The sequence below is a fragment of the Chrysemys picta genome, chromosome 4, assembly GCF_011386835.1.
Source record: "Chrysemys picta bellii isolate R12L10 chromosome 4, ASM1138683v2, whole genome shotgun sequence".
NCBI lineage: Eukaryota > Metazoa > Chordata > Testudines > Emydidae > Chrysemys > Chrysemys picta.
The window spans coordinates 134,299,433-134,320,132 of NC_088794.1; the positions used below are offsets into that span (position 1 = coordinate 134,299,433).

Here is a 20,700-nt window from a genome sequence, read left to right on the forward strand (position 1 = left end):
TTTCTATTGACTTGGAGCCTTAGGGCCTTGTAAATAGTTTGTTTATAGTAGTTGTTAAGTGTAGTTAGTAGTTAGAGGTTAGAGTCCCAGCAAGGACTTCGCTCGAGGCGGGGCATGTCCCGATCTCCTGGTTTTAAGCTCTGTGCAGACTGAACAGGTCTATGCCCGTAAATGACCCCCATAGTAGCTGCCTCAAGTGCTTGGGGGAATCACATGTGAAGGACAAGTGCCATATTTGTGAAAACTTTCAGCCCAGAACTCAAAAGGAGTGGGATATTCATTTGCGGGCTCTCCTCACGGAGTCTGCCCTTCTCCCGGCTTGCGAGCCATCCTGCCAAGACTCACCTAGTGCCTTGGCACGCAGTGCACCCCGGGCTCCACCCGGCACTGCTTCCCAGCACCGGTGCCCAAAAAGAAAACTAGGATGGCTCCATGCAAAAAAGGCCACAGGTCATTAGGCAAGGGGCTCAGTTCAGGCCAACTGGCCACTCCGGAACTACATGTGCGTGCCTCCCCGATCGGGGCCCTTAGCCCCTTAAAAGGTCCACCACAAACTCCCCGGAGCGATATGGGACCCAACCCGCTGATGGCACAGACGCCTTCCCCAGCTCCCCCGGCGCCGAGAGAGCAGATGCCTCTGCCTGCGGCACCGACACTGCACGTGCTGCAGAAAATGGCAAAGGCTCCCCATGGGGGAAAGCCAGTCTCCAAGAGTGCTCGGGGGCAGTGGAGCGCTGCCGATCCCCCGAGACAAGACAGTGCTCTCCACCTCCCCGCTGCAGATCCCCAGAGTCACAGCACAGATCCTCTGGGGCTCGCCCTCGGTCACTGGCACCACGTTCGCGATCCCCACTGTCTCAACGCGAATTGCCTAGCAGGAGGCGCCGGTCTCAGTACTACTGGCATCATTCACCCTCCCACCGGTCTTCCTCTCGGCGCAGATCTCAGTCACTTGCCCCATGGGAGCTCTCCTCGTCATGTCTCCAGTCCTCCCAGCACCGGTCCGCTTGATACCAGCACCAATCTTCTCACTCTGGGCACCAGTCTCCAGCGGCGACGGTCAGCAGGCAGACTTGGGCATCAACAGCTCCACCGTGGTCACCGGAAGGGGATTCCTCTGGCACAGAAGGGCAGTTCAGGCCCTCGCACAGACTCCACTGGCACGATTGGGCACCTGAGGCTGTCTCGACATGGATGGCGCTGCCTTGACAGCACGGCCAGTGGCCAGCTCAGTGGCCTTATTGGTGCATGCCGGTCATGGCAGTGTCCCCTTCGCCCCATTCATCTGCTGCCGCCTCGAAGCAACAGTTGTCGTCACTGATGGCACTAGGCTTGGTGCATGAAGCATGCTCGGAGGTCAAGGCAGAGGAGACTGCTTACCCCCTCCCCCTCCTCCCCCCCAAACCTCCTTTCCCTGCGGTGGATGATGCCCCAGGGCCTCCCCCGGTGGTACAGTCGTCATTTTCGTCCCCGGACGAGATGGGCGCAGGACCCTCAAGTACCAGCTCGCCAGACAATTTTAAAGAACACCAGGCCCTGCTTCGATGGGTGGCTGAGAACTAGGGTCTAGAAGTGGAGATGGACAAGCAGGCGGATATCTTGTTCCACGTCCTCTCAACCTCTGCCCCTGCCCGTGTCACATGGATGGAGTCCTCAACATTGCCAAGGCCCTCTGGCAAACCCAGTCATCCATCCCTCCCACTTCCAAAGGGTTCGAGTATCTTTTTACCCACCCTCACCCAGGCTCACTGGTTGTCTCTGCGGCCAATGAAAAAGACAAGCAGGGGCATACCAGCACAGCTCCCAAAACAAAGAGGCCAAAAGACTGGACTTGTTTGGGAGGAAAATTTATTCAACTGACAGCCTACAATTCCTCGGTGGCGAACCATCAGGCCCTCCTAGGCAGATACAATTTTAACTTATGGGACTCCCTCCATAAGTTCAAGGTGTCTCTCCTGCAAGGTTTGCCCAAGAATACAGCACCCTGGTGTGAGGCTGCATGGGTTAAAGGATACACAGGCCACCCTTTGCTTGCTGGGCATGCACACGCCATAGTCTGCACGGAAGCAGTTCCAGCCGTCCCTGCTATCAAGGCCTTGGCAGCCTCGTATGGGGTCTGCAAGGAGAAGGGATAGGGACATAAGTTTCAACCACCGCCACCCTTTCTCCTCCCGCTTACCCACACAGCCTGGCCCAGCAAAGCATCCTGGGCGCCAGAAGCACTCATTTTGAGAGGGATTTCCCCCCCCCCCAGTCAACTCCCAGAATGCATCCAGTTCTTTTCTCGACTGTTTTCGTCCCTACCATTCGGCCTGGTCGTGGGTCACCTTGGACCGCTGAGTGCTGGACGTCGTGTCCAGCTACAGCCTAAAGTTTTCGGCTGTCCCTCCCTCCCAACCCCCTCTTTCCTGTCCCTCTTCAGGGACCCGTCTCATGAGTAACTCCTCATTCAAGAGGGTTGAGAACCTCCTGAACCTAGGGGTGGTGGAGGAGGTCCCTCCGGACATGTCAGTGAAGGGGTTCTACTCCCATTATTTCCTAATCCTGAAAGCAAAAGGGGGCCTCGGACCCATTCTGGATCTGCGACGCCTCAAGAAGTTGAAGTTTCGGATGGTCTCCCTGGCCTCCATCATCCCCTCCTCGGATCCAGGAGACTATACACCACCCTCAACTTGAAGGATACATTTCCATAATCCAAGGTCATAAACATTTCCTCCGTTTCATAGTGAGGGATGCCATTTCCAATTCACGGCACTGCCTTTGGCCTCTCATTGGCCCCAAGGGTCTTCACAAAATGTATGGCACTAGTGGCTACTTACCTGAGACGTCGAGGGGTCCAGGTCTTCCCGTATGTCGACAATTGGCTCATCCACGGCACGTCTCAGGAGCAAGTGCAGAGAAGCCTCGTTCTGGTGCGTTCCATCTGCCGTGACCTAGGTCTGTTGGTAAACAAGAAAAAATCCACCTTAAGGCAAGTCCAATGAATAGAGTTCATTAGGGTGGTTCTTGACTCCACGCGAGCCAGAGCCTTCCTTACGGAGGTGCGTTTTCAGGCCATGTTGGACCTGATCTCCCATGTGAAGAACCACCTGCTCACCATGGCTCACACCTGCTGCGGTTGTTGGGCCACATGGCCGCCTGTACATATGTGGTCAGTCATGTCCAGCTTCATCTCTGGCCTCTGCAAGCATGGCTGGCATCAGTTTACATCCCGAACAGGCATGACCTAGACCGGATAGTCAGGGTGCCAGATCACATCCTATTGTCCCTAGATTGGTGGATGAACCCCGGGTTGGTGTTGCAGGGAGTTCCCTTTGCGGCCTTGTCGCTGACCCTGGTCTCCGATGCTTCAGACCTGGGGTGGGGAGCCCACCAGGGCGAGCTCAGCACCCAGGGCTACTGGCTGCAAGACAATCTGGCCCTCCATATCAACATTAGGGAGCTCAAAGTGGTTTGCCTGGTCTGCCAGGCTTTCTTGCCCCACCTGAGGGGCAAGGTGGTTCAGTTCCTCACAGATAATACCACCGCGATGTATTACATCAACAGACAGGACGGAACCAGGTTGTCAACCCTTTGCCAAGAAGTTCTCCACCTTTGGGATTTTTGTGTGCAGCAGGCCATTCATCGGGTAGCAATGTATTTGCCTGGGACCAGGAACGAGTTTGCAGATCGCCTCAGTAGGACCTTCTCATCTTGCCACGAGTGGTTGCTCCATCCAGAGGCGGTCAGTATTATCTTCCAACAGTGAGGGACTCACCGGATGGACTCGTTCGCATCCCGTCAGAACAGGAAATGTCAGGTGTTCACTCCGGGGGGATGGACAGGGGTTCCCTGTCAGATGCTTTCCTGCTCCCGTGGTTGGGGACCCTGATGTACGCCTTCCCGCCAGTGCCATTGATCCACAGAGTCCTCATGAATATCAAACAGGACAGGGCGAAGGTTATCCTAATAGCCCGCAAGTGGCCTCACCAACACTGGTTCGGCATGCAGCTGGACCTTTCGGTAGCAGCCATGCTGCAGCTGTCTCTCTGGCCAGACCTGCTGTCCCAGAACCACAGCAGTCTTCTGCAACCGAACCTGGCGGCGTTGCACTTGATGACATGGGGCGATGCTGGCTTTGGCAGAACAGTGCTGCATGCTGCAAGATTGTGAACTCCAAGCCCACCTCCATTGACACTGCTTGTGGGTCCCCTAGAATGGAATCGACATGAGCAAGCACTGGAGGAAGAAAAAACGGTTACCTACCTTTTGTAACCGTTGTTCTTCGAGATGTTACTCATGTCCATTCCATTACCCGCCCTCTTGCTCCTGTGTCAGAGTTGCCAGCAAGAATGAACTGAGAGAGCTTGGGGCCGGTGGCACTGATATGACGCATGAGCGCAGCACTCAAGGGGGCGGCACAGCCGGCCTTACGGATACCACTAAGGCAAAAATCTCTGACGACCGCGCACGTGGGCACACACACACCTAGAATGGAATGAACACAAGCCACACATCTCAAAGAACAGATGAAACTGTAACCGTTTTTCTTAACTCCTCCCCTTTCTTGGAGTTAGTTAATGTCTCATTTTCTTTGCTTTCTAAGTGGTATGAGATAGCTTTACTTTTTTTCAATTTAAATCCTCAGCCTTGGTATAGAGACCTTGTCTGATATCTATGAACAGTTGTGTACATATGTGACACTATGTAAGCACTGCCGATCTCCATATTGACATCCAGATTCTCTTCTGTGGGTTTTTAAGTTGATTGAATTCTACAAAGATATACCTAGGGCCAGCAAAGCAACTTTTCCAAGATAGGTTAGATCTTTAAATTCTCAAAGCCTGCACAATATACTAAGGGTCTCGATGTGCTTGGAGCTGTCAAAAGCTATTCTGCTAGAGCTCTGACTTCTTGTCCATAATAAAGAGCAGCTGCATATTCTGTGAACTCAGTAGAATAACAATCTGAAGTTGCTTACACTTACAAAGGAATATACATTTGATGTTCAGCCTCATGGGAGATTCACTCTGCTGGTGCTGGGTGTTGTCATCCTGTAGCTTGAGTCCATTGTACTAGACTCATGCACAGGCCTGTGAATTTCTGTGTGTAGATGAAATACTCGCCAATCTGAAACCTCTAATTCACTTCAAACTATTTAGCTGACTTAGTTATCAAAGCTCTCACTTCTAAACCTGAATGCAAAACTTGCCTCACTGGTCCATCATTAAATCTGTCTGGCTATTGCAGTGTGTTTCTGCTATTCTCCCACGCCCCCTGTGCAAGAAGATCTGTTGTAGGCAGATTTCCTAAGCAGAATAGCTTCTTGCTCCTGGGCTAGCTTAGGTGCTTAGGGCCTGATGGATTTGGATCCTCACTCTGTGTGCCTTCATGCATATGTGTTCAGTGTTTAAAGATTTCTAATTAGCAAATGAACACTGCACAGCATGAGGAAACTTTCTTCCTGATTTGCAGTTATAAGGTGTCACTAACCAGACCCATATCCAGTATTTTAACTTGCAGATGAGCAAATATAGGAATGCAATTTTGGGTCCTCCTCTGTCTCATTTCATTTTTTTGTTTATGTTCTTGGCACTATTCCAGCCCCTATACAACAACTTTAATCTTAGGATGGAGGATTTTTTTTTTGCAAGTTAACATATGATCTTTTTTGGAGGTGATATTAAAGAGATGCAAATGTGCTTTTTTGAGGAAAGTGTGAGGGGTAATAAAATGACTTTTCCTTGTAATAAACTGCTGAAATGATTAGAAAAATTAGTGGTTTGCCAGAAGATATCTCTGATTATAGACACAGGTGGGGAAATATTTATAGCTTTTTTGGGTCAAAATAGATTGATCATCTTGGTAGCTAATTCTTTATAGAAATGTGAGGTTAATGTGTGTGAAATATATCTCCTTCCCCATGTTACCATCCTACTCCCCCTCTCCCTCCTTCGCCGGAAAAGAGATCTTTCTAGTTTGAATTTCTCAGACAGGCAGAACTCTGTATCTTTCTAATGGAACTTCTGTTTGTCAACACTGTACTAAAATAAAGTGAGTAAAAATTCCTTACAATTATTGTTCTTAAGAATTACTTTGCAGTCACCTCAACCCTCGTGTTCAGTCTTAAATTGGGTTGTGTTTGTTTTTTTTTCCCTGCGTCTGGCACATAGGAAATTGCTCCATAAACTCTTATGTTGTGTTCACCCACCCTCACCCCATCAAATTGAATTTCCTTTTGGGAATGAATTAAACTGACATATTGAGGCCTGGCCATGACATTTAATTGATGATTAGGCACCTGTACCAGAAATGGACGCCAACTAAAAAAGCAACAGAAATATCTGTACCTGGGAAGACTGTGTTGTTGTGTAGAAAAGATTAATGTAGCATCATTTATTTGTGAACATAGTGCCCCATAGCATGATGCTATCACACAAAGGGTTTAATTCCTGTTACTTTGCAACTTACTCTGTTTTCCACCAGAACTGAAGGATGAGATGTAATTTTCAAAGGCATCTTTGTGACTAAAGAGCCTCAACCCCATTGACTTCCGTCTCAGTGAGAGTCTGTCTTTCTTTTGAGAACAGTTTGTGTAAAATGTCTGCTTCCCAGGTGCCGCCACCTGAGACAATGCCTCCGGTGAAGAAGGAGAAGCACAGTACCCAGGCTAAAAACAGAGCAAAGAGGAAACCTCCCAAAGGAATGTTCCTTTCTCAAGAGGATGTGGAGGCAGTTTCTGCCAACGCCACTGCTGCTACCACTGTGCTCAGACAACTGGATATGGAATTGGTCTCAATCAAGCGACAGGTAGGAATCACGCCAAAGGCAGCTCAGGAGTAGATTTGTCATCTGATAAATTTAAAGGTGCTGCTGTCGGTCATCACGTGGGTTGTTATTGGGGATTTATAGCATGGCTGTGATGGCTTACAACAGGATGTGGCTTAATTAACAAGCTGACAGCCTACCAAAGTGAATTAGCCCAGTACTGTTTAAATCTAGTTTTGTAGTTGCAAAGCAGCAAGAAATAGTTCATTTTGATCCAAAGAGTTTGTGAGCCCTTTGTCTGTCTTGTAACCTGGTGTTGCTCATATTTTTGAACTTGAATTTTGCTTTGGGTTGAGTATTTTCCAACAGTAACTGCTTTGCATCTACCATATTTAGTTTTCTTCACGTTTTTCTCATGTCGCCTTTGGAATAGCCAGAGCCACTCTTCACTTCTGGCTATAGATCTGTTCTGTGGCATCTCCCACAGCCCTGTTGCATCTGTTCAGTCCCCCCACCCCTGCATGCTGGCAAACAGGAAGCCCTGATGGAGCTGAACTCTGCATTGGGCAAACACACAATTCTTCACTCTGAGTCTGTGGAGCGTGTGCATCAGGGGAGATGGTGGGGTTTTTGTTTTGTTTTTGTTTTTTAATTGGACCTTCACCTTTTGTAAGTTTTGGCATCGGCCCAAAATGCAAAGCTGAGATTCTCCTGTGGTTTGACATGTGCTTTCTGCAGGCAGGCACTGGGCAAGCTTCCCCACATATTTCTGCACTGCCAGTAGATCAGTCTTAAACTGATTAATGGCAAATGTTCTCTGAACATCTAATAGCCAAGACAGAAGTGCTACTGAATCGCATCCTGGGTTTAGTCCTTTTGCCTATGTCCTAGATCTGAATGCTCCCTTGACTTCAGAATTTAGAGCCAGTTCAGGTCCATTTCAAACTACTATAGTCATTGTTAGCTTTGAATTACTATTGTGTTTGTTATTGTTTTAAGGTAGAACCGAGGGCTAACAGAGGATTGGGGTCCCATTGTGCTGGGCACTGTACAAACATAGAATAAGAAACAGACCCTGCTCCAAAGAGCTTACAGTGTAAATAGATTTAATAATCGCACCAGATGTTTCTTGTACTTGTGGTACAGATGAGAATCTCCTTTCATAAAAAGAGGATGCAGGGAGAACTGCAAAGTCAAACTGGTAGGGTGTTCACCTGGGCGGCTGGTACAGGGTTTGTTGAAACATATTTATTCTTGCTTAAAGTCACTGCTCCATTTTTCCCCCCTTGGCCAGATTCAAAATATCAAGCAGACAAATAGCGCTCTCAAAGAAAAACTTGAAGGTGGAATAGAACAATACAGACTTCCAGAGGTATGCCAGTTCACATACTGCTATGTATGCATCTCTTCTGCATTTCCCAATAGCAAGTCCTAATTCTTGCTTAAATGTCAGAGCTGGCACTATGTAGATACAATCATTCTATCTACGGCCAACTAACCCGGAGACCAATCTAACAGTAATTGGTCTTTGCGGGAGGGGAGGGTGGAAGAGGGTAATAGTAGATCGTTTTCAGTCTGTCTTTGGCTGGTTGTAAAACATGTCTCAAATGTAAACATTCAGATTGCTGATAATACTTCGCACTCACCATATTCGTTTCAAAGTGTTGTCGTAACACCCTTCTGAGAGAGGTAATTATTAGCCCATTCCACAGATTGGGGGACTGGCCAGAGAAGTTAGTGGCGTGACTGACAGAACTGCTGAGCACCCACAATTTTCATCATCGTTAATGGGAGATCTGGGTACTTGGCACCTCTAATAATCAGGGTATAAGAAATTTGACTGAGATCACAGAGGGAGTTGGTGGGCAATGCCAGTGAATAAAAAGAGGAACTCCTAACTCCCAGTCCTGTACTCAGAGCATGGACCAAGCCCCACACTTCTGTGTCATATTAACAGTTAACTATGGAATCAATTTATTTGTCAGTTAACTGAATTGATTCCTTTTGTTGCTAAAAGGAATAATGCAATATTTTAATAGGAAGAAAAATACCATATTTGAAGGATCTAGCAATTAGTTCATTGCTGCATTCATACAAGAATTTACAAACTCGGATATGAGTAGAAGTCCATTGCTTAAGGAAATGAATTACTTTGTTTGACACCTAGGTCGTTCAGAAATGTAATGCACGTTGGACCACAGATGAGCAGCTTCTTGCTGTGCAAGGTATGGAACTATAAATCTTTCCTACTTCAGCAGGTGACGTACAATTGAACCCTATTGCAGGTCAAGCTGGGATTTCTCCTTCGGTGGCTAATGGAAAAAATCTTGACATTACTATATATTGTTGCCAAAGAAAAAGGGGTTAACACTCCTTCCCTTTTATGATGCATGGCATGCCGTGTTCATTTGGGCAAACAGATCACTCATCTGCTTCTAGACGGTGACACTCTTAGTGCAGTCACTGCCAGGCTGCTTGTACATGCAACTTACAGGTAGATTTGGTGGGTTTAGGACTTCTGGTTTGGCTCATCCTACATGACTCCTTTTTATATACAACTCTGCCGCTCTCTTTCTGTCTCCGCTCCCAACTCTTCTACCATCCATCTCTTTCTCCCACTCCCAACTTTGTACCATCTTTCTTGGTGGTGTAACCAGAGATGGCCCAAACCTTGGGGAAATTCAGCATTGGATCCTTGGATTGTGGCTCATGCCCATCTCTAGCTGTTGTCACTGTTTATATAATTCTACTTCTTCCGTTTTCAGCAATCAGGAAGTATGGCCGAGATTTCCAGGCAATCTCTGATGTGATTGGAAATAAATCTGTGGTGCAAGTGAAACATTTTTTTGTAAGTTACCGGCGTCGTTTCAACATAGATGAAGTTCTACAGGAGTGGGAAGCAGAACATGGCAAAGAGGAGACAAATGGACCTAGTAACCAGAAGCCTGTAAAATCGCCTGATAATTCCACTAAAATGTCAGAAGAGGAAAATGAGGTAAATCTGTGACTAAAGAGTTTGGGACTGTAAAATGCTGGTTGCTTTTAGGTTCAAATATATAAATGAATTCCAAACTGTTAACAGCCATTTTTCACAGCATTCTACCAACTTATTTTCTTGTATGTATGTATGTATATTGTGACAGACCCAGACCAGTGGGGTACAGGAGTCTGGTAGAGGGCAAATATACTGGTCACTGGATGAGTAGTTTTCTGTTCTCTGAGTGACCAGAGCAGGGGCTGCACTAGAGTAATCAGGAACCTGCTAGAACCAGTTAAGGCAGGCAGGCTAATTAGGACACCTGGAGCCAATTAAGAAGCTGCTAGAATCAAGTAAGGCAGGCTAATCAGGGCACCTGGATTTTAAAAGGCGCTCACTTCAGTTTGTGGTGTGAGGAGCTGGGAGCAAGAGGCGCAAGGAGCTGAGAGGGTGAGGATGTGCTGCTGGAGAACTGAGGAGTGCAAGCGTTATCAGACACCAGGAGGAAGGTCCTGTGGTGAGAATAAGGAAGGTGTTTGGAGGAAGCCATGGGGAAGTAGCCCAGGGAGTTGTAGGTGTCGTACAACTGTACCAGGAGGCACTATAGACAGCTGCAATCCACAGGGCCCTGGGCTGGAACCCGGAGTAGAGGGCGGGCCCGGGTTCCCCCCAAACCTCCCAATTGACCTGGACTGTGGGTTCTTCCAGAGGGGAAGGTCTCTGGGCTGTTCCCCAACCCACATGGCGAATCTCTGAGGCAAGAAAATCCGCCAATAAGCGCAGGACCCACCAAGATAGAGGAGGAACTTTGTCACAATATATATGTACACACGCGAAATAAAGTATTTGAGCAGATTTCCCCTGTGTATGCAGTTCCCAGTGACAATATTGGGAATTCCAGGGGTAACTTAAGGTGATAAGAGACCTCCTAATTTGCAGGCTCTGACAATATCTATGACTATCACTGGCACCCTCTCACCTTCATTCCTTTCTGTAGCTCAGTTGGATGCTTCAGCTGGACTTAAATTACTCAGCTCCTAGTCTAGGGTTTGGTTTTTTGGACTCGGGTGTAAATTTCTAAGACAGAAACCTTACTCTTGTGTATGTTTGTGTATGCCCAAAGGGGTATATAAATAACAAGGTGGGATTGTGAAAACTGCTTGTTTTGGGCTTGATCCCGCAGCTGCTCCATGAGCAGGACTCCTGGTGACTTCATGGGGTTTCTGAGCAGATGGGTGCAATGGGACTGTTCCATCTGTCTCTTTCTTGATAATATTTCTCCACAGACTGTGCCTTTAAAGATAACCCAGGCACTTTATAGTTCTTAAATATGGTATTTTATTTATAAGATTTAATATAAATTATAGTTGTGCAATAGGAAAACCAAAACTGGAGTTTACACTTGAAATGGACTTTGGGCTGTCTTTGACCTAGTCCTAATTCATACTAGAGAACTTTGTCCAGTAGTCAAATTCTACCCTTAGGCTTGGTCTACACTTAAAACTTAAATTGACTTAGCGACACCGCTCAGATGTGTGAAACTCCACATTCCTGAGCACCGTTGCTATGCCAACCTAGCCCCTCCTGTAGACACTGTTAGGTCCTTGGAAGAATGCTTCCATCAATCAGCTACCATCACTCGGGGAGGTGGAGTTGCTTCAGTGATGGAAAAACCCCTTCCAGGGTGTCTATGCCATGGGGTTACGGCGGCATAACTGTGGCACCATAGCTATGCCGCTACAGTGCCTGTGGTATAGACATGGCCTGAGATGACCTATGGCAGAATTTGGCTCCTACTGAACTAAAGGTTTCTGTCACTGTCCTTGCTTATGTTGTTTCTCAGCTGTTCTTAACATGCACAGTTAGCTCATGCAGCACCAGCAGTTAACTTCAGGTACACAATGAACACCACTTCATTGCTGCATCAATCCTACTGATATTTCAGGCCACTCTTAAAGATGTCCTTGAGTGAATGAATTAGTGTCCCTAAATAAAAATATCCAGAGCTTGGTAAAGACCCTTTCTGTAGGAAGGTGAATAATTAAATTTTCCGTGACTTCTCCCTCCCCCCCCCTCCCCCACATACATACACCCCTTCACCTCCCACCAGTACCTCTGTTGTTCCTTTGCTCCAGCTCTATAATGTATTTCAAATATGTAGCCAGGAACTAGTTACCTGTTTGATGCCAGGTGTCTCTACCCATCATGGATGAGGGGCTACTGTGTATTAGTCGGTGTTACTGATTGTAGAAAACACCTCCCCCCCCCCCCCCCCCGATTCCTTGGGGAGTTATCCTGGCCTCAGATTAACCCTTGTTCCTAAATAAACTTTTTAAAACATGGAATCTCCCTTGAGACTGGAGGTGAGTGGGTGGATACAGAAGGAAGTATTTGCAGTGTGTAGCCACAGCTAAAAGCTTGGGATCCGTTCCAGGAGGCACAAGGGCTCTGGAAGGCCAGCCTGGAGTTGGTGGCTAGTGCAGAGCAGGGTTGGATGGAGTGAGAGGAGGTGGGAGAGGCTAAGTGGCAGGAGAGTAGGGATGTGAAAGCCAGGCTAGGGTGGAGCAGCTGTTGAGGAGGTGGGAGGATTGGGTGGAGTAGGATACATTACACTTTCCTCCATTGAGGAGGTGGGAGTATTATGCAGAGGTAGCTTGGAGCGGAGAGAGGATGGGTTGGGAATATCAGTAGAGGCAGGAAGATGTGACTGGAAAGTGGACCCTGAGAGTAGCAGCAGGGCCTCTTTAAGCCGAGGGAGGAAGAGAGGAGGCAGAACTGAGAGGAATGACTGCTATGAAGCGTTGGATTATTATTTATTTGCAGCTCAGTACAGTAGGGCCAGGCGTTCCTAGGCACTTTACAGACCAGTGACCCAGAAGCACTTGCAGTCTAGGTGACGCAGGATGTGATAGGAGGATACAATGGACAAACTGGTTGGAGGAGTGGCAGGGTGAGGTAACAAAATAAACAATTGAGCAGAAAATGCAGGTCTTGGTTTGCCGTTTGCTTAATCAATGTCAGATGGGTTACGGTGCTGATAAAGCCTTTTCTATAGAAGAGGTTCTGGCATGCTGCTCAAGTGGTGCTTCAGAACCAAGGGGTTTAAAAGATGCCTCTCTCCTTTTGATGTAACATTTAATGCACAATCATGTGCCAGTACTAGTAACTGGCCACAAACCAAGAACAAATTAGTTTGGGTCATGCATCGTATTTTCTAAAAGAAAAGGCATGTGATAAAGGCACATGTAAACCACGTGCCAACCTAAGATTCCACTCTCTTCCTGCTCATTTGTTGGGTATGTCTTGCTGGAAGGAGGCAGAAGTGTTGACCTTATGGAGGGAGTTTTGAAAATAGACAAGTCCTTGCTTTTTGCCCTGCCTGCCAGTACAAGAGTGTGGGATGCAATGTTGTTGTACTATGAAACTAATGGCCAAAAACCTACCTGAACAATTGCTACTTCACGGAGCAGGTAGTCAACGTATGGTGTTCATTGCCTTCAGAGGAAACAAAATCCAGTCCTCAAGCTGAATTTCGAAAAGAGTCAGATCAGTTTGCTCCCATTTTGTATAGTTTTATGAGCTAAGAAGGTCAGTTCTGTATGGGGCAGGAAGGAGATTGTGCCCTCCCTCCTGTATAGCAATGCACTGTTGTGGCAGGCCCAGTCCTGGAGTGCTCAGCACTTTGCCTCTGTCTGTGGCTCTTCTGCTCTCACTGGTTTAGTCTGCAGGATCAGTCTCACAGTGCATACAAGAATGCTAGCTGGCCTGGCACAAGGCCCCATTTATCTCCTCCACTCTCTACCTCAGCCATGCCCTCCGCTCTGGGGCTTTTCTTTGCCCCTGCCTAGTAAGTGCACCCAAAACCCCTATCCAAGTTCTGGTTCCTCAATTGATTGTCCCTATGTGTAGTGTCCATCAGGTTGCACATGCTCCCAGGACCGAAGATTTTTCCCTAGCAGTGTCAGTGTGGTCCACACATGCACCCCTGCTCTCCTCATGTTCTGCACGAAGGGAATAGAGAGGGCTGGCAGACCACTATTATCTCAGTTTCTTCTTACTGCTCGTGGCCTAGGATGTGCAAGCGTCAAACCAATGCATAGAAAGGGTGCCCCAGGTTAGCAGTCTCTCACTTCCCAACCACTGCCACCTTTGAAACTGGTGTTTTAATGGGAACTTTGAAAGCCATGCACCAGCTGTCCCTCCAGATCAGCACAAACACACTGTGGAGTGGGGGGGCTGTTTTGTTTTGTTTCCCCCTCCCTTTGGAGAGCTACTCCCTATCTACTGGGACGGAAATCATGACAGAAGGTACTAGAAGCTATCTCCTTGGAGTACACGATCCAGTTCTCTTCCCTCCCCTCCCCCATGCCCTTCTCTTTCAGGGATTCCTTATAAGACAATTCTTCAGCAGGAGGCAGAGTTGCTCCTTCAACTGGGGGTGCTAGAACTAGTATCTTCCAACAGCAAGGGGAAAGAAGTTCTCCTTGAGGTACTATCTCATCCCCAAGAAGACAGGGTGATGAAGACCCATTCTGGACTGTAGGGAACTTAACAAGTTCATCCACCACCTAAAGTTCAGAATGGTGTTATCAGACAACATGGCAGCAGTCTCCTTCATCAACAAGCAGGGAGGAGCGCACTTCTCCCAGATTTGTGTGGAGGCCGTTGCCTTGGGCGACAAAAAAGCCAGAGCCGGCCCTGGGCAAACGGTCACCTTTACGCTTCCTGTGAAATCACTGACAATAAAGTGGCCTTAGTGTTGAGTTCAGCTTTATTTATTTACAATCTGCTGACAAGTCCTGTTTCATCTCAGCGCAGAGGATGCTGCTGTCGCCTTGCTGTATGTCAGAGTTGTCTGTCTTTGCTTTCAGTATCTTACACTTTGAGAGACGTGTGTGTGTGTGTACACACAGTTAAATAAATGTCTCTTCTTTTTCCCTCTAGGCTACTTCTGTTCTTGATGTCAGATATGCATCTGCTTCATGAGAAGCTCGTGTAGACTAGAACAATTTGTGTTTGACTACTGTGTTATCCAGGATATCAGGTATTAGCAAACCTCAGACAGCCATCTGCATCATATCTATGTGGACAAGCAGCTATTACCAAAAAAAGGCAAACGCTTCCAGTCCTGTGCTACATCTGCCTTAATTTTTCCTCATTCCTCCATACTGCCTCCACTTTCTTTCAAAAGCTCCCAGATAGCGTTTCATTTCATCAATATCCTGCTTAAGCACGGGGACTTCTAGAACCAGTTACACCTGTGGGTAAAATCTGACAAGTCTGCACAGCAAGGAACTCCGGTGACAGCAGCCCCACACTAATGCTACACAGTAGGAGCTCTTGGTCCTCTCCATAGGGTATAAGTATGTATTGCTGCATGGCCTTGTGATCTCTGCTTCCTGTATAAAGTAATTATTCTTACAATGACACTATTATTAGTGAGCTTTCTATAAAGGAGAGGCTTATGCACATGCCAATGGCATCATACTTACTCTGCAATTACAGGGCATTTTAGCAAGCATTCTTAAATAATGCAAAGTGATGTGAAAGGTTATTCCTAAGGTTGGGGTCTATCTACAGTTGTAAACATAACTCATTACACTTCTGGTTTGTGCAATTCTTTCTTTCCGCTGTGTTTGTACATGTTCTTGCTTCATAGAAAGCTCACTAACTGGTTGAGTGTTTTATTCCTGGATATTTTTAATAGCTTTTATTTAGTGTAAAAGGGAATACATAACCTGAAATCTGTCAGATACAATATATAACCCATGGCATTCGGCATTCACATTGTAACTTTTTAAGTGAGTGCCACGCAACTTCCTTTTTCCTGACTCTCAGTGGGATTAAGTCAAAACAACTTTAGCTGGTGCTTCTCCCTTTGGAATGTCCTTCCCTCCTCCCCCCCCACCCCCCATTAGGCTACCATACAGTCACTTTATTCCAGTGTCATTGTTGTCCTCTTCAGAGCACTGAGGTTGCCAAAGCCACCAAATTGCTCATCTCAGTGGAAGGATGGGGAAGGGTTGACGTGAAAGTGCAACTCTAAAATGTAGATTTCAGTCTTAGAGGAGATCTTGCGTGGAGGAGAACAAGGACCATCTCATTGACCTCATTCAGTTCTGTATTGTTCCCCCTTTTGTCACTCTGATCTCCTTTCTCAATACTGTACAGGACCTGGAAGTGATCTGATTAATCTAGTGCAATGTTTCTGAACAACCGGTCCATGGACTGGCGCCGGTCCGTAGCAGCCTCCTTGCTGGTCCCTGAGATTTCTCTGAGACAGTTTAGGAAGGTAGCAGGCTGGTCCCTGGTATCAAAAAGGTTGAGAAACAACTGATCTAGTGCGCCAAGAATAATGCCCTGGGAAGATACAGCTGGTTTCCCTGTATCATTGCAAGTTTGACCCACTTTGGTTTTGGAAGCAATTCCAGTTCCTCTAAAGCAGGAGTTCCCAAGCTATGGTACGTGTACCACTACTGGTATATTTGCTTAATGTGCCATCTATTCGCTTAAGGGGTGGTGGGCTTTTTTAAGATGATGATACGTGAACCAGTGAAGTTTGGGAGCTGCTCTATAGCGCGCATCACTTTCATTTTCAGAACCAAAATATGCAATTAAAAGGGGAAGAGGAGCACCCCAAAATTTGCCTTAGCCCCCCTGTAGCCACCCTTCCCAGCGCAAAGGTGAAACCTTACACAGATACTTCTGTTGCTGGCAGCAGCGCTGCCTTCAGAGCTTGGCTCCCAGCCAGCAGCCGCTGCTCTCCAGCCACCCAGCTCTGAAGGCAACACCGCTGCCAGCAACAGCACAGAACTAAGCCTAGGTGGAGGTCTGGGGTGCCTGAGAACAGCCTTGGGCTGTGTTCCCGCCCGCTGGGGTGAGCTGCCCAGGGCAGGTGGTGGATCCAGGGCTCCCCCTGGTCTGGGCTGACCTGTTCCAGCCCAGGCTCCTGGGGCCCCCTGCACTCACTGCTCCCCAAGGGCTCTCTCAGCCCCGGAGCTGAATCCCCCTGCCCAGGCAGCTCTTACGGGCTATGAGCAGTCAAAGGGCAGTGGGGAGCTGAGGAGCAGCAAGAGGAGATGGGGGAGCACTGTGGCCGACTGCACCATGACACCAGCCAGCGCAGCAGCTGCCCCGCATTGCCCAGCTCAGGCTTCCAGCCTGGCCAGGGGGCGGGGCTTTGGGGGGAAGAAGCGGGGCCAGCATTTAACTGAGGAGGAGCAGGGAGTGGGGCTATAGAGAAGGGTGGGGTCTCGTGGTGAGTGCCCCCCAATTTTCTGTCTACCCCACCTCAGAGCAACAAACAAAACTAACAGACATTATTATTATACCAACAAACATTTGTGTAGACCTTGCACAAGTGTCTCCTGTAGAGTTGTTCTTGCGCAATCACCTCCCACTTCCCACCAAGTCTGGCAAACTTATGAGCAGAAAAGTTGTATTTGGCTTTCTCCCCAAAGGAAAATAGCATGTATAATTCATTTGATATCAGGAAGAAAAATGTTGTCTAATTCTTTTTTGGAGGACTGCTATCTTATTGTAGTCTTATACATACAATATAGCCCTGTATTTTTAACTTTGTTAGGTTTCATTATTCTCTTACCTATTATGTTTTTAAATACAAGAAATCATTTTAGCTTTGAAAGTTTAAATGGTTTGGTCTTGTTTATATGAAGACCTTCTTCCCTTTTTTTTTTTTTTTAATGGATCAAGCATTAGATACATCAACTGGTTGCATTCTGATTAGAAGGGTCCACAAAGATTACTGCATAAGATGTAATATTCACTTAAATTTTGTTTTCTTAAACTATCAATGTGAATGTTATAATTATATATATTTTGTGGAATATGGGAATTTATTTCTCCTAAGTATAAGTTATTGTGCAAAAATATGGTATCGTTAAAGCAAATGATAGTTTAACTTTTAGTTTTAGAAATCTTAAAGATATAAAAGTGTATTACATATGCATAAACAAATTACATTTGTTCTATTTAATTTTTATGTAGCTGTGTAAAGTGCTAGGTAACTTTTTTTTTTTTCCACTTATCCATTAAAACACCTTGTTACTTGAATATTGTGTTTAACTGGTCTGAAACACGGTGATCAATTTTTGTAATATAATCTTTATAACCAAGGGAAAAAATACATGCCTCAGTTGTGCTTAACAGTATAGCAACAATGTACAATCAGACGCTTAAGTCCATAGTAGCCATAACCGGTAATGAAGCCACAACATTTGTGTCTTGATATATTTAATACCAATGGGGATAACTGATTCTTAATGTGTTTTTTGTTTTTGTTTTTTTTAACAAGTTTGCAACCAGGAAGACCCCTGGATTCTAAATAAAAAGCATCATTTTTTAAAAAACTAATACAAGAATGAAACTTTTTTTTTTCCCCCTTAAAGTGATGTCCTGACAAACATTTTTCTTTCCAGGACAAACGCATCTGAAACATTACTTACTAAAATATGCTCACTGTCACTTTAAATTTAAACTTAACCCATTTTAGTTTTGCCTCCTTCCCCAGCTTAATCTCCAATATACTGTTGGTATTCATGCATACCAAATATGAGCCAAACTGTGCATTATGCTAACTTGATCACTGGATTTGTGAGCTTAAGGACTTTGAAAAACTCCAGATCAATGAACAGCAAAAATGTCACAAGAGATGTGGCTTTTCTGATATATATTTTTAAAGTCTGTATAGAATGTCTCATAGCCCATTCAAAATTGAGTGGCCTAATAGTCACACTTCAATAAAAAAAAAAATACATTTTTTTATTAGCTCCAGCTTGCCTTTAGCAAGTCAAAATCTAGTGATCTTGTTCAATGCCCTGAAGCAAATACACTTTCTGCCACTCCCTGGATTAATGCAGCTTTTTCTGTTGATAGTAAAGCACAATTGCAGTGAAAGTTACCATTCAGAAGATGGAAGGTCAGTATAGTCTATGCATGTTGTATAATAATGAGTGTTTACATTCATATTCTCCTAAAATTAAATTTATACTGGAGTGTATAGTATTCCATTATGTAGATTTTATCAATTTTGTTAACTGCTTATAGATTACGTAAAAGAATTTTTTCAAAATTTTAAAAGATGTATAAGGTTAAGTTTGCAAATATAATGGAAATGCTGTATAGCTTGGGAAGTGATCAAATACTCGTTGGGGTTTTGAAGAAAGTATGTTGTAATAATGCTGTTGTAAGTAATATTTTAATGTCTTTTTTGCCTGTTTTCTATTATTCAGCACACTTACTGTGATGAACGTTCATAGCATTATAAAATTGCTTAACCACTGAAAAGCAACATTTGTTTTTGAATTATCATTTTACTGTAAGAGGAATTATAGTGGGGTTTGAAAATTCATTTCTGAAATTCTACATAATTCATTTTTCTATGATTTCCAATGTTTGCTGACATCAAATAAAATTTTTCAAGCCATTGATGTAATAAAACATGGAGTAACGGATGTTATTGCTGTAAAAGGTTGATCTGGAATGTTGGGGGCGGTGCTCAAAGACCTCATTTGTCAACACCTGTAGTCTGGTCGGATAGTCTCAATTCTACTATTACACTTACATAATATGCATGCACAGGCCTATTTTGTGACATTGGAGCACAATTCAACTCCCATTCAGATTGATGGGAGTCTTTCCATGGATTTTAATGGGAGCTGAATTGGGCCCTTAGCACTCAAAATCCACATAAGGGGATGAGGAATGGGGAGGTGCATTGCACCTATTACAGTGGCCAGAGATGTTTGGCGTACAGGGGAGACAGACTTCTGGCAGCAGTTCTGGGGAGACTGCACCTCATTTTTTTTATTTTTATTTATTTATTTTTTTGAGGTGTAGCATGTTCCTTCTCTTCCCTCTTGACCATGCTCCTGCTACTTACCTCCACACAACCCTTGCATGTGTATTGCAATTGATCACCTGGCAATGCTAACCATTGCCACAACTGGCATTCAAGAAGTACATGAGTCAATAATCTGGCTGTCCCTTGTGGGGGAGCCCCAAACATTCACCTGAGGCAGCCAGAATCTGGCCCATGGTGTATAAATGTGGGACATTCCCCAGCGTATTCAGCATTAAACTGGATGTTTGGAAGATGAAACATGTTCCAAATGTTCTGTGACCTGTACAAACAAAGTACAAGCACGTTGGACGTGCATTTTAGCAAGATAACATTTTCTTACACAATTGTGAACAAAAATAAAAACCAATTTCAGTGTGAAAATACATATAGTTAGTTAGTTTAACCTTTGTCGTGGAAAGCCAATTGTAACGACTGCACTAAGTCATCACTGCTGTTTGAGTCGCTATAAATAGCAGTTGAAGAATCTTTGGATGGATTTTTCAAAATGCAGAGGCAATTATTTCCCAATTTTGGGGAAGAGGGAGGGAAAAAAAAAGGACCATGGAAAGAAGGGGGATTCACAGTGTAAACAGAGCAAAACACTAATAAACTGGAGAAAGCACACACTGTATATAACAAGGCAATTAGAGCTTACTTCCTACAATGCCTGTATGGGACAAATCACAGGGAACTTGTTGTTTGGCTGCATACATTAAACCCAGCATAATTAATGATAAAGAGCAAAATGCCATGTTTGCTTCCCGTGCATGTCTGCAGGGGGAAATTAGCTTTACCCCTTTTCCTGTCTTACGATGTCCAAAGAGAGCCTGCTGGTGTTAAGTTATGCAAATGGACAGCATTTTAAAAGGAGCCTAAATGTTATCTTACTGATTTTTTTTAAAATCTGCCTGATCTCGAAGATGGTGGGAGATATACTCCATGTGCTCAAAGGTAAAAGAAATGGGGAATTCATAAAATCAAAACTTGACTTTTGGTGAATAAAGTCAACGTCAACATTTTGACACAGTACTTTGAGCATATCAAATGCAAAGAAAAGCAGCATACAGCGATGAATAGGGTACTATACTAGGGCTAGGGAGTCCAGCTTCTTTCT

At 45.5% G+C, this 20,700-nt stretch overlaps 1 protein-coding gene across 1 annotated transcript in view; it reads left to right on the forward strand.

Moving 5' to 3' along the window:
• The window catches only part of RCOR1 (REST corepressor 1), a 120,918-nt gene extending 101,735 nt beyond the window's left edge, over nucleotides 1-19,183 (forward strand). Inside the window, exons 8-12 of the mRNA XM_008168173.4 lie at nucleotides 6,595-6,789; nucleotides 8,042-8,119; nucleotides 8,915-8,972; nucleotides 9,513-9,742; nucleotides 14,669-19,183. Coding sequence (XP_008166395.1) covers nucleotides 6,595-6,789; nucleotides 8,042-8,119; nucleotides 8,915-8,972; nucleotides 9,513-9,742; nucleotides 14,669-14,710 — 603 coding nt within the window. The 3' untranslated portion in view covers nucleotides 14,711-19,183. The remainder of the gene's footprint in view (nucleotides 1-6,594; nucleotides 6,790-8,041; nucleotides 8,120-8,914; nucleotides 8,973-9,512; nucleotides 9,743-14,668) is intronic.
• Nucleotides 19,184-20,700: the final 1,517 nt, after the last annotated feature.